Source organism: Hemitrygon akajei, chromosome 1, assembly GCF_048418815.1.
Source record: "Hemitrygon akajei chromosome 1, sHemAka1.3, whole genome shotgun sequence".
Lineage (NCBI taxonomy): Eukaryota > Metazoa > Chordata > Chondrichthyes > Myliobatiformes > Dasyatidae > Hemitrygon > Hemitrygon akajei.
In genome coordinates this window covers 5,012,154-5,025,499 of record NC_133124.1, presented here as the reverse complement: position 1 = coordinate 5,025,499, position 13,346 = coordinate 5,012,154, and the positions used below count along the sequence as shown (strand labels likewise).

The window sequence follows — 13,346 nt, the reverse complement described above, 5'->3', positions numbered from 1 at the left end:
AGTTACCATAACTAGAGAGAAGGTTCTTGGGAAACTGAAAGGTCTGAAGGTAGATAAGTCACCTGGACCAGATGGTGTACACCCCAGGGTTCTGAAAGAGGTGGCTGAAGAGATTGTGGAGACATTAGTAATGATCTTTCAGGAATAACTAGATTCTGGAATGGTTCCAGAAGACTGGAAAATTGCAAATGTCACTCTATTCTTCAAGAAGGGAGAGAGGCAGAAGAAAGGAAATCATATGCCAGTTAGTCTGACCTCAGTGGCTGGGAAGATGTTGGAGTCGATTATTAAGGATGAGGTCTCAGGGTACTTGGAGGCACATGATAAAATAGGTCATGATCAGCATGGTATCCTCAAGGAAAAATCTCGCTGGACGAATCTGTTGGAATTCTTTGAGGAAGTAACAAGCAAGGTAGACAATGGAGAAATGGTTAATGTTGTATACTTGGATTTTCAGAGGACCTTTGAGAAGATGTCATTCATGAGGCAGCTTAACAAGTTACAAGCCCATGGTATTACAGGAAAGATTCTAGCATGGATAAAGCAGTGGCTGATTGGCAGGAGGCAAAATGTGGGAATAAAGGGAGCCTTTTCTGACTGGCTGCCAATGACTAATGGTGTTCCACAGGGGTCTGTGTTGGGACTGATTCTTTTTACATTGTATGTCAATGATTTGGATGATGGAATTGATGGCTTTGTTGCAATATTATTCAAAAATATGAAGATAGGTGGAGGGGCAGGTAGTTTTGAGGAAGTAGAGAGACTGCAGAGGGACTTAGACAGGTTAGGAAAATGGGCAAAGAAGTGGCAGATGGAATACAGTGCCAGGAAGTGTATGGTCATGCAATTTGGTAGAAGAAATGAAAACTTAGACTATTTTATAAATGGAGAAAAAAATACAAAGCACTGAGGCACAGAAAGACTTGGGATTCCTTGTGGAGGATTCCCTAAATATTAATTTGCACATTGAATCTGTGATGAGGAAGACATACGCAACGTTGGCATTGATTTTAAGAGGAGTGGAATATAAAAGCAAGGATGTAATGTTGAGGCTTTACAAAGCACTGGTGAAGCCTCACTGGGAGTATTGTCAGCAGTTTTGGGCCCCTTATATTTGAAAGGATGTGCTGATACTGGAGAGAGTTCAAAGGAGGTTCATGAAATGATTCCAGGATTTTCATATGAAGAGCATCTGATGGCTCTGAGCCTGTATTCACTAGAATTCAGAAGAATGAGAAGTGACCTCATTGAAACCTATTGAATGGTGAAAGGCCTCGATAGAGTGGATGTGGAGAGGATGTTTCCTATGGTGAGACAGTCTAAGACCAGAGGATGCAGCCTCAGAATAGAGGGGCGCCCTGTTGCAATGGGGATGAAGAGGAAGTTCTTTAGCTAAGGAGTGGTGAATCTGTGGAATTCATTGCCACAGGCAACTGTGGAGGCCAAGTCTTTATGAATATTTGATAGATTCTTGATTGGTCAGGCATGAAGGGATATGGGAAGAAGGCAGGAGATTGGGGCTGAAAGGGAAAATGGATCAGCCATGATGAAATGGCGGAGCAGACTCGATGGGTCAAATTCTGCTCCTGTATTTTATGGTCTTATGTATTTCAGATCATCCGAAAGCCTCTCTGCTTATATCTTGGGTGCCACGTGAGTGTAACAGTTACACTCGATCACAGCAACACGATCACAAGTCAGGGCATCCTAGAGCCTGGAGCTCAATTGTCTGTCCGGAGACTGTATATCCTCCCCATGAGTGTGTAGTTTTACTCCAGGTGCTCGGGTTTCCTCCCGCAGTCTAAGAACATATTGGTTCGTAGGTTAGGTGGTCATTGTCCTGTGACTGGGCTAGGTTAAATAGGAGGGTTGCTGAGCAGTGCAGTTCATTGGTTCAGAAGGGCCTGTAACAAGCTGTATTGCTAAAGAAATCAATAATAAATAAATGCGAGACCTTTGCACTAACAATGTTCTTTTCAGGCTCTAGTCTATTTGAATACTTGTTCACTCGTGTTCTAACCGGTCACATTTCTCCCACAGAGCTGAGGAATGGAGTCCCTTCACTCACTATTAATCATGGTTCCGGGTCACTCCATCTCCAGATGCAGCCTGGTGTCTATGTCGCAGACCGTCACTGGCACAGGCTGGATATAAGGAGTGATGGAAAGGTAGGTAGGAGTTTCCAGGGATTCGAAGAAGCAGAACTTGCTTAGGCACCAAATAATTCCATCAAAACCACAGCACAGAAACGAGCCCTTTGACCCATCTTCTCCTTCTGCTTTGTTTTAAGCCCATCAGCCCCATAGGCTGCCAACAGCAGCTTGCCCGAGTCCTCTGTCCTGGGCCAGTCTTTCAGCCTTTCAAGGTGTAGCCCATCGAAGATCCTTCCTCTCCCAGGGATGAGGACCTTAGACTTCCCATTGGTGGTTCTGTAGCTCTGGGTTTTTGTGGGGTGGGGTTGCTCGCCCCATGCCCAACCCTCCTCTTGGGACCGTCCATGGTGGAGTTTATCTAATCCTTGCCAAACCATTGATCTGCCTAGTCCCACTGACCTGCATCCACACACCATAACCTTCCATACCCCTCCCATCCATGTACCTATCCAAACTTTGCAATCAAACCCATATTCTCCACTTCCTCTGGCACTTTCACAATCCTCTGAGTGAAGAAATTCCCCCTCATGTTCTCCTTAAACATTTCACCTTTCACCCTTAACCCATGACCTCTAGTTGTAGTCTCACCCAACCTTTAGAACATAGAAGACAGAACAGTACAGCTCAGGAATAGGCCCTTCAGCCCATATTATACCATACTGATAAAGCTAGTAATTGGGACGGCACAGTCGTGTAGAGGTTAGCACAACCTGCGACACCGGTTCAGTTCCCATCACTGCCCGTAAGGAGTCTGCACCTTCTCCCTGTGATCGTGTGGATTTCCCCCACCGTTCCAAAGGTGTACTGGGTAATCGGTCACACGAATGAGATTGGGTGGCACAGACTCGAAGGGCCAGGAGGGCCTGTTATCAGGCAGGATCTCCAAATGAATATCCAACTAAAGTAATCTCGTCTGCCTACACAATATCCACATCCCTCCATTCCGTACACATTCATCTGCCTATCTACGATCCTCTTAAAAGCCTCTATTGTATTTGCCCCATCACTACCACCCCTGGCATTGCATTCCAGGCACCCACCACTCTCTGTGTAACAAAAACATGCCCCTCACATCTCCTTTGAACTTACCCCTCTCTCACCTTAGATGCATGTCATCTGGTACTAGACATTTCAACCCTGGGCATGAGATACTGTCTGTCTACTTGATCTATGCCTCTCATAATCTTATAGACCTCTATCAGATAAAAAGGCAGTTTCCCATCTCCATTGCAGAACAATCCCACCAGTGATCAAAAGGCAGTCTCCCCTCTCTGTAGCAGAACGATCTCACCAGTGATCAAAAGGCAGTCTCCCCTCTCCATAGCAGAGTGATCTCACCAGTGATCAAAAGGCAGTCTCCCCTCTCCATAGCAGAGCGATCCCACCAGTGATCAAAAGGCAGTCTCCCCTCTCTGTAGCAGAACGATCTCACCAGTGATCAAAAGGCAGTCTCCCCTCTCTGTAGCAGAGTGATCTCACCAGTGATCAAAAGGCAGTCTCCCCTCTCCAAAGCAGAGCGATCCCACCAGTGATCAAAAGGCAGTCTCCCCTCTCCATAGCAGAGCGATCCCACCAGTGATCAAAAGGCAGTCTCCCCTCTCTGTAGCAGAGTGATCCCACCAGCGATCAAAAGGCAGTCTCCCCTCTCCATAGCAGAGCGATCCCACCAGTGATCAAAAGGCAGTCTCCCCTCTCCGGTATCAGAGTGATCCCACCAGTGATCAAAAGGCAGTCTCCCCTCTCTGTAGCAGAGCGATCCCACCAGTGATCAAAAGGCAGTCTCCCCTCTCTGTAGCAGAGTGATCCCACCAGTGATCAAAATGCAGTCTCCCCTCTCCATTGCAGAATGATCCTTCCAGTGATCAAAAGGCAGTCTCCCCTCTCCGTAGCAGAGCGATCCCACCAGTGATCAAAATGCAGTCTCCCCTCTCCATTGCAGAGTGATCCTACCAGTGATCAAAAGGCAGTCTCCCCTCTCTGTAGCAGAGTGATCCCACCAGTGATCAAAAGGCAGTTTCCCCTCTCCATTGCAGAGTGATCCTACCAGTGATCAAAAGGCAGTCTCCCCTCTCCATTGCAGAGTGATCCCACCAGTGATCAAAAGGCAGTCTCCCCTCTCTGTAGCAGAGCGATCCCACCAGTGATCAAAAGGCAGTCTCCCCTCTCCATAGCAGAGTGATCCCACCAGCGATCAAAAGGCAGTTTCCCCTCTCCATAGCAGAGTGATCCCACCAGCGATCGAAAGGCAGTCGCCCCTCTCCGTAGCAGAGTGATCCCCCCCTCGATCAAAAGGCAGTCTCCCCTCTCTGTAGCAGAGTGACCCCCCCTCGATCAAAAGGCAGTCTCCCCTCTCTGTAGCAGAACGATCTCACCAGTGATCAAAAGGCAGTCTCCCCTCTCCATAGCAGAGTGATCCCACCAGTGATCAAAAGGCAGTCTCCCCTCTCTGTAGCAGAGTGATCTCACCAGTGATCAAAAGGCAGTCTCCCCTCTCCATAGCAGAGTGATCCCACCAGTGATCAAAAGGCAGTCTCCCCTCTCCATTGCAGAATGATCCTACCAGTGATCAAAAGGCAGTCTCCCCTCTCCGTAGCAGAGCGATCCCACCAGTGATCAAAAGGCAGTCTCCCCTCTCTGTAGCAGAGTGATCTCACCAGTGATCAAAAGGCAGTCTCCCCTCTCCATAGCAGAGTGATCCCACCAGTGATCAAAATGCAGTCTCCCCTCTCCATTGCAGAATGATCCTACCAGTGATCAAAAGGCAGTCTCCCCTCTCCGTAGCAGAGCGATCCCACCAGTGATCAAAATGCAGTCTCCCCTCTCCATTGCAGAGTGATCCTACCAGTGATCAAAAGGCAGTCTCCCCTCTCTGTAGCAGAGTGATCCCACCAGTGATCAAAAGGCAGTTTCCCCTCTCCATTGCAGAGTGATCCTACCAGTGATCAAAAGGCAGTCCCCCCTCTCCGTAGCAGAGCGATCCCACCAGTGATCAAAAGGCAGTCTCCCCTCTCCATAGCAGAGTGATCCCACCAGCGATCAAAAGGCAGTTTCCCCTCTCCATAGCAGAGTGATCCCACCAGCGATCGAAAGGCAGTCGCCCCTCTCCGTAGCAGAGTGATCCCCCCCTCGATCAAAAGGCAGTCTCCCCTCTCTGTAGCAGAGTGACCCCCCCCCCGATCAAAAGGCAGTCTCCCCTCTCTGTAGCAGAACGATCTCACCAGTGATCAAAAGGCAGTCTCCCCTCTCCATAGCAGAGTGATCCCACCAGTGATCAAAAGGCAGTCTCCCCTCTCTGTAGCAGAGTGATCTCACCAGTGATCAAAAGGCAGTCTCCCCTCTCCATAGCAGAGTGATCCCACCAGTGATCAAAAGGCAGTCTCCCCTCTCCATTGCAGAGTGATCCCACCAGTGATCAAAAGGCAGTCTCCCCTCTCTGTAGCAGAGTGATCCCACCAGTGATCAAAAGGCAGTCTCCCCTCTCCATAGCAGAGTGATCCCACCAGCGATCAAAAGGCAGTTTCCCCTCTCCATAGCAGAGTGATCCCACCAGCGATCGAAAGGCAGTCGCCCCTCTCCGTAGCAGAGTGATCCCCCCCTCGATCAAAAGGCAGTCTCCCCTCTCTGTAGCAGAGTGACCCCCCCCTCGATCAAAAGGCAGTCTCCCCTCTCTGTAGCAGAACGATCTCACCAGTGATCAAAAGGCAGTCTCCCCTCTCCATAGCAGAGTGATCCCACCAGTGATCAAAAGGCAGTCTCCCCTCTCTGTAGCAGAGTGATCTCACCAGTGATCAAAAGGCAGTCTCCCCTCTCCATAGCAGAGTGATCCCACCAGTGATCAAAAGGCAGTCTCCCCTCTCCATTGCAGAGTGATCCCACCAGTGATCAAAAGGCAGTCTCCCCTCTCTGTAGCAGAGTGATCCCACCAGTGATCAAAAGGCAGTCTCCCCTCTCCATTGCAGAATGATCCTACCAGTGATCAAAAGGCAGTCTCCCCTCTCCGTAGCAGAGCGATCCCACCAGTGATCAAAATGCAGTCTCCCCTCTCCATTGCAGAGTGATCCTACCAGTGATCAAAAGGCAGTCTCCCCTCTCTGTAGCAGAGTGATCCCACCAGTGATCAAAAGGCAGTTTCCCCTCTCCATAGCAGAGTGATCCCACCAGCGATCGAAAGGCAGTCGCCCCTCTCCGTAGCAGAGTGATCCCCCCCTCGATCAAAAGGCAGTCTCCCCTCTCCATAGCAGAGTGATCCCACCAGCGATCAAAAGGCAGTTTCCCCTCTCCATAGCAGAGTGATCCCACCAGCGATCGAAAGGCAGTCGCCCCTCTCCGTAGCAGAGTGATCCCCCCCTCGATCAAAAGGCAGTCTCCCCTCTCTGTAGCAGAGTGACCCCCCCCCCGATCAAAAGGCAGTCTCCCCTCTCTGTAGCAGAACGATCTCACCAGTGATCAAAAGGCAGTCTCCCCTCTCCATAGCAGAGTGATCCCACCAGTGATCAAAAGGCAGTCTCCCCTCTCTGTAGCAGAGTGATCTCACCAGTGATCAAAAGGCAGTCTCCCCTCTCCATAGCAGAGTGATCCCACCAGTGATCAAAAGGCAGTCTCCCCTCTCCATTGCAGAGTGATCCCACCAGTGATCAAAAGGCAGTCTCCCCTCTCTGTAGCAGAGTGATCCCACCAGTGATCAAAAGGCAGTCTCCCCTCTCCATAGCAGAGTGATCCCACCAGCGATCAAAAGGCAGTTTCCCCTCTCCATAGCAGAGTGATCCCACCAGCGATCGAAAGGCAGTCGCCCCTCTCCGTAGCAGAGTGATCCCCCCCTCGATCAAAAGGCAGTCTCCCCTCTCTGTAGCAGAGTGACCCCCCCCTCGATCAAAAGGCAGTCTCCCCTCTCTGTAGCAGAACGATCTCACCAGTGATCAAAAGGCAGTCTCCCCTCTCCATAGCAGAGTGATCCCACCAGTGATCAAAAGGCAGTCTCCCCTCTCTGTAGCAGAGTGATCTCACCAGTGATCAAAAGGCAGTCTCCCCTCTCCATAGCAGAGTGATCCCACCAGTGATCAAAAGGCAGTCTCCCCTCTCCATTGCAGAGTGATCCCACCAGTGATCAAAAGGCAGTCTCCCCTCTCTGTAGCAGAGTGATCCCACCAGTGATCAAAAGGCAGTCTCCCCTCTCCATAGCAGAGTGATCCCACCAGCGATCAAAAGGCAGTTTCCCCTCTCCATAGCAGAGTGATCCCACCAGCGATCGAAAGGCAGTCGCCCCTCTCCGTAGCAGAGTGATCCCCCCCTCGATCAAAAGGCAGTCTCCCCTCTCTGTAGCAGAGTGACCCCCCCCTCGATCAAAAGGCAGTCTCCCCTCTCTGTAGCAGAACGATCTCACCAGTGATCAAAAGGCAGTCTCCCCTCTCCATAGCAGAGTGATCCCACCAGTGATCAAAAGGCAGTCTCCCCTCTCTGTAGCAGAGCGATCCCACCAGTGATCAAAAGGCAGTCTCCCCTCTCTGTAGCAGAGTGATCCCACCAGTGATCAAAATGCAGTCTCCCCTCTCCATTGCAGAATGATCCTTCCAGTGATCAAAAGGCAGTCTCCCCTCTCCGTAGCAGAGCGATCCCACCAGTGATCAAAATGCAGTCTCCCCTCTCCATTGCAGAGTGATCCTACCAGTGATCAAAAGGCAGTCTCCCCTCTCTGTAGCAGAGTGATCCCACCAGTGATCAAAAGGCAGTTTCCCCTCTCCATTGCAGAGTGATCCTACCAGTGATCAAAAGGCAGTCTCCCCTCTCCATTGCAGAGTGATCCCACCAGTGATCAAAAGGCAGTCTCCCCTCTCTGTAGCAGAGCGATCCCACCAGTGATCAAAAGGCAGTCTCCCCTCTCCATAGCAGAGTGATCCCACCAGCGATCAAAAGGCAGTTTCCCCTCTCCATAGCAGAGTGATCCCACCAGCGATCGAAAGGCAGTCGCCCCTCTCCGTAGCAGAGTGATCCCCCCCTCGATCAAAAGGCAGTCTCCCCTCTCTGTAGCAGAGTGACCCCCCCTCGATCAAAAGGCAGTCTCCCCTCTCTGTAGCAGAACGATCTCACCAGTGATCAAAAGGCAGTCTCCCCTCTCCATAGCAGAGTGATCCCACCAGTGATCAAAAGGCAGTCTCCCCTCTCTGTAGCAGAGTGATCTCACCAGTGATCAAAAGGCAGTCTCCCCTCTCCATAGCAGAGTGATCCCACCAGTGATCAAAAGGCAGTCTCCCCTCTCCATTGCAGAATGATCCTACCAGTGATCAAAAGGCAGTCTCCCCTCTCCGTAGCAGAGCGATCCCACCAGTGATCAAAAGGCAGTCTCCCCTCTCTGTAGCAGAGTGATCTCACCAGTGATCAAAAGGCAGTCTCCCCTCTCCATAGCAGAGTGATCCCACCAGTGATCAAAATGCAGTCTCCCCTCTCCATTGCAGAATGATCCTACCAGTGATCAAAAGGCAGTCTCCCCTCTCCGTAGCAGAGCGATCCCACCAGTGATCAAAATGCAGTCTCCCCTCTCCATTGCAGAGTGATCCTACCAGTGATCAAAAGGCAGTCTCCCCTCTCTGTAGCAGAGTGATCCCACCAGTGATCAAAAGGCAGTTTCCCCTCTCCATTGCAGAGTGATCCTACCAGTGATCAAAAGGCAGTCCCCCCTCTCCGTAGCAGAGCGATCCCACCAGTGATCAAAAGGCAGTCTCCCCTCTCCATAGCAGAGTGATCCCACCAGCGATCAAAAGGCAGTTTCCCCTCTCCATAGCAGAGTGATCCCACCAGCGATCGAAAGGCAGTCGCCCCTCTCCGTAGCAGAGTGATCCCCCCCTCGATCAAAAGGCAGTCTCCCCTCTCTGTAGCAGAGTGACCCCCCCCCGATCAAAAGGCAGTCTCCCCTCTCTGTAGCAGAACGATCTCACCAGTGATCAAAAGGCAGTCTCCCCTCTCCATAGCAGAGTGATCCCACCAGTGATCAAAAGGCAGTCTCCCCTCTCTGTAGCAGAGTGATCTCACCAGTGATCAAAAGGCAGTCTCCCCTCTCCATAGCAGAGTGATCCCACCAGTGATCAAAAGGCAGTCTCCCCTCTCCATTGCAGAGTGATCCCACCAGTGATCAAAAGGCAGTCTCCCCTCTCTGTAGCAGAGTGATCCCACCAGTGATCAAAAGGCAGTCTCCCCTCTCCATAGCAGAGTGATCCCACCAGCGATCAAAAGGCAGTTTCCCCTCTCCATAGCAGAGTGATCCCACCAGCGATCGAAAGGCAGTCGCCCCTCTCCGTAGCAGAGTGATCCCCCCCTCGATCAAAAGGCAGTCTCCCCTCTCTGTAGCAGAGTGACCCCCCCCTCGATCAAAAGGCAGTCTCCCCTCTCTGTAGCAGAACGATCTCACCAGTGATCAAAAGGCAGTCTCCCCTCTCCATAGCAGAGTGATCCCACCAGTGATCAAAAGGCAGTCTCCCCTCTCTGTAGCAGAGTGATCTCACCAGTGATCAAAAGGCAGTCTCCCCTCTCCATAGCAGAGTGATCCCACCAGTGATCAAAAGGCAGTCTCCCCTCTCCATTGCAGAGTGATCCCACCAGTGATCAAAAGGCAGTCTCCCCTCTCTGTAGCAGAGTGATCCCACCAGTGATCAAAAGGCAGTCTCCCCTCTCCATAGCAGAGTGATCCCACCAGCGATCAAAAGGCAGTTTCCCCTCTCCATAGCAGAGTGATCCCACCAGCGATCGAAAGGCAGTCGCCCCTCTCCGTAGCAGAGTGATCCCCCCCTCGATCAAAAGGCAGTCTCCCCTCTCTGTAGCAGAGTGACCCCCCCCTCGATCAAAAGGCAGTCTCCCCTCTCTGTAGCAGAACGATCTCACCAGTGATCAAAAGGCAGTCTCCCCTCTCCATAGCAGAGTGATCCCACCAGTGATCAAAAGGCAGTCTCCCCTCTCTGTAGCAGAGTGATCTCACCAGTGATCAAAAGGCAGTCTCCCCTCTCCATAGCAGAGTGATCCCACCAGCGATCAAAAGGCAGTCTCCCCTCTCCATAGCAGAGCGATCCCACCAGTGATCAAAAGGCAGTCTCCCCTCTCCATTGCAGAGTGATCCCACCAGTGATCAAAAGGCAGTCTCCCCTCTCCATTGTAGAGTGATCCCACCAGTGATCAAAAGGCAGTCTCCCCTCTCCATTGCAGAGTGATCCCACCAGTGATCAAAAGGCAGTCTCCCCTCTCTGTAGCAGAGTGACCCCCCCCTCGATCAAAAGGCAGTCTCCCCTCTCTGTAGCAGAGTGATCCCACCAGTGATCAAAAGGCAGTCTCCCCTCTCTGTAGCAGAGTGATCCCACCAGTGATCAAAAGGCAGTTTCCCCTCTCCATTGCAGAGTGATCCTACCAGTGATCAAAAGGCAGTCTCCCCTCTCCATTGCAGAGTGATCCCACCAGTGATCAAAAGGCAGTCTCCCCTCTCTGTAGCAGAGTGATCCCACCAGTGATCAAAAGGCAGTTTCCCCTCTCCATTGCAGAGTGATCCTACCAGTGATCAAAAGGCAGTCTCCCCTCTCCATTGCAGAGTGATCCCACCAGTGATCAAAAGACAGTCTCCCCTCTCTGTAGCAGAGCGATCCCACCAGTGATCAAAAGGCAGTCTCCCCTCTCCATAGCAGAGTGATCCCACCAGCGATCAAAAGGCAGTTTCCCCTCTCCATAGCAGAGTGATCCCACCAGCGATCGAAAGGCAGTCGCCCCTCTCCGTAGCAGAGTGATCCCCCCCTCGATCAAAAGGCAGTCTCCCCTCTCTGTAGCAGAGCGATCTCACCAGTGATCAAAAGTCAGACTCTCCTCTCCGTAGCAGAGTGATCCCACCAGTGATCAAAAGGCAGTCTCCCCTCTCCATAGCAGAGTGATCCCCCAGTGATCAAAAGGCAGTCTCCCCTCTCTGTAGCAGAGTGATCCCCCAGTGATCAAAAGGCAGTCTCCCCTCTCCGTAGCAGAGCAATCTCACTAGTGACAAAAAGTCAGCACAACATTGTGGGCTGAAGGGCCTGTTCTCTGCTGTAATGTTCTATGTTGTGGTTTCAATGAAACTCAGTCATGAAAAGAATGCTATAAACGGAATGATTCAGTGCATTGGATGATCGAGTTGTTAGGTTTAGGCCTGTATGTTTTGCAGTACAACAATACTGAGCTAAGTCCTGACTTTGTACAGAGAGTGGAGATGATCCTTGACCGTTGTGTTGCTGCTCCTGTGTCTGAGGCAGGAGGCATGGGCAGGGGCCGCTCAGAAATGGACCGCAGCTTGTGTGAAGTCTCAGGGGAAACTCCCGGCGGAGCAAGGTAAAGTTGAGTTTAAAATGTAATAATCAGTGTTCTGTGGTCAAATTACCAAACTCCTCTGAGGTGTTGACTGTCTCGTGGTGATTCAGTCAACAGTGAATCATCAGCAGCTGAGAGTTGTAAACTCAGACGGCCCCATCATGGGCACTAGCCTCCCCAGAATCGGGGACACCTTCAAAAGGTGGTGCCCAAAGTGACGTATTGCAATGTCCTGCTGCCACATAATAACAGATTAAACCTGACTCTGATTCTGATCCAATCAATTATTGTGTACAATATGTTCTACCATTGTTTGATATGCAAAAAAAGTCACTTTGACCTTCATAAACAAAAAAGATTCTGCAGGTACTGTATTGGAAATCCAGAGCATCAAAATGCTGGAGGAGCTCAGCAGGTCAGGCAGCACCCATGCAAACAGTTGACACTTGCAGTCGAGACCTTTCTTCAGGACTGATGAAAGTCTTAGCCCAAAATATCAACTGTTTGTATGTCACTCTGCACTTGCCAGGATCTGATTTCAAGTTTTCCTTCATACCTAAGATAATCCTTTTCCTTCTCACAATGTTCCAGATAACAATGTTATCTGCAATTTCCCCTAATTTTATATAGCCTGCCTCCTATTTGTTGAGTAGTACTTTGAGCTGTTCTATCGTCTCTGGTAGGTTTCTAAACGTTCAGCAACCACTTCAGCTGGGTGGAACGAAGAAGGCAGCACCACATCTCCCTGGACAACTACATTTCACAGGATTCACAGGCTGTGTGAGAAACCTCATTGTGGACAGCAAGGTAAGGAGAAATGCTGGAAATACTCAGCAGGTCAGGCAGCGTCTGTGGGGAGAGAAACCCAGTTAATTTTTTTAGGCTAACGAACATACAAAAGTGCTTACTGTGAATTGAACTCCAAACTCTGATGCCCTGAGATGTAATAACGTTGTGCTAACCATCACGGCCTTGTGGTGCCTATACAGCATAAATAGTTACCAAAAAAGCACAATACAGTCATACCATGTTCACTGTATTTTCCTTTCTAAGTAGAAGCGTCTGTTCTCATTCTTCCTCTCTGCTGCCAGGTGTACGATCTGGGGAGCCCCGCAGAGTTCCTGAGCGGGGCACCAGGCTGTGAACTGACCGACGGGGTGTGCCACAGCGCTGGGACGTACTCCTGCGGCATTCGTGGGGAATGTCTAGGAGAATGGGGCTCCTTCAGCTGTCACTGCAGACCAGGTTATACCGGATACAGGTGTGAGAAAGGTAAAGTGAATCGTGTGTTCCGTTTGGGGGGACGTCAGGAGGAGGTTAAATTAGACCACTTTGGTGGAAGGGGGTTTGTGGAATTAAACTGATGGAAGTTGAAGATTCAAGATAGTTCATCGTCATTATTCAGCACGAGTGTAAAGGAAAATGAAATGATTGTTACTCCGGATACGATGCAGCACACGTGCACTCTACAAACAAACTTCCACGCTTCATTTGCTAAAAGTTTAAAGGTTTAAAGATGAGCTTTATTTGACACAGGTACATTGAAACATTGAAACATAAAGGGAAATGCATCATTTGCATCAAATCGGATCAGTGAGCATCCTGCTGGGTGTTGTGTTTTACAACTCCAGAAATTAATCAAAAGAAAAACACGGGAGCTCGGGACAACGTGTTGACTTTGCTTTATTTTAGCTTATTTCCTTTTCTGAGGTGCTCACTTATGACTCGGTGGCATAATGACATGTGCCATTCACATACTTCTTACATATAACCCATAATGAATTATGTAAACAGACATTATCATCTTCATTATGTGCCATGTTAGATGACGTTGTTGATCGTGGTCCCAATACGTTCACAATATCACTCAGATACCAAATACACTAC

At 50.2% G+C, this 13,346-nt stretch overlaps 1 protein-coding gene across 1 annotated transcript in view; it reads left to right on the top strand.

The window, feature by feature from the left end:
• The window catches only part of LOC140713847 (neural-cadherin), a 295,732-nt gene that overhangs the window by 244,260 nt on the left and 38,126 nt on the right, over window positions 1-13,346 (top strand). The window contains exons 25-28 of the mRNA XM_073024473.1: window positions 2,041-2,168; window positions 11,317-11,480; window positions 12,143-12,266; window positions 12,551-12,731. Of these exons, the coding sequence (XP_072880574.1) occupies window positions 2,041-2,168; window positions 11,317-11,480; window positions 12,143-12,266; window positions 12,551-12,731 (597 nt within the window). The remainder of the gene's footprint in view (window positions 1-2,040; window positions 2,169-11,316; window positions 11,481-12,142; window positions 12,267-12,550; window positions 12,732-13,346) is intronic.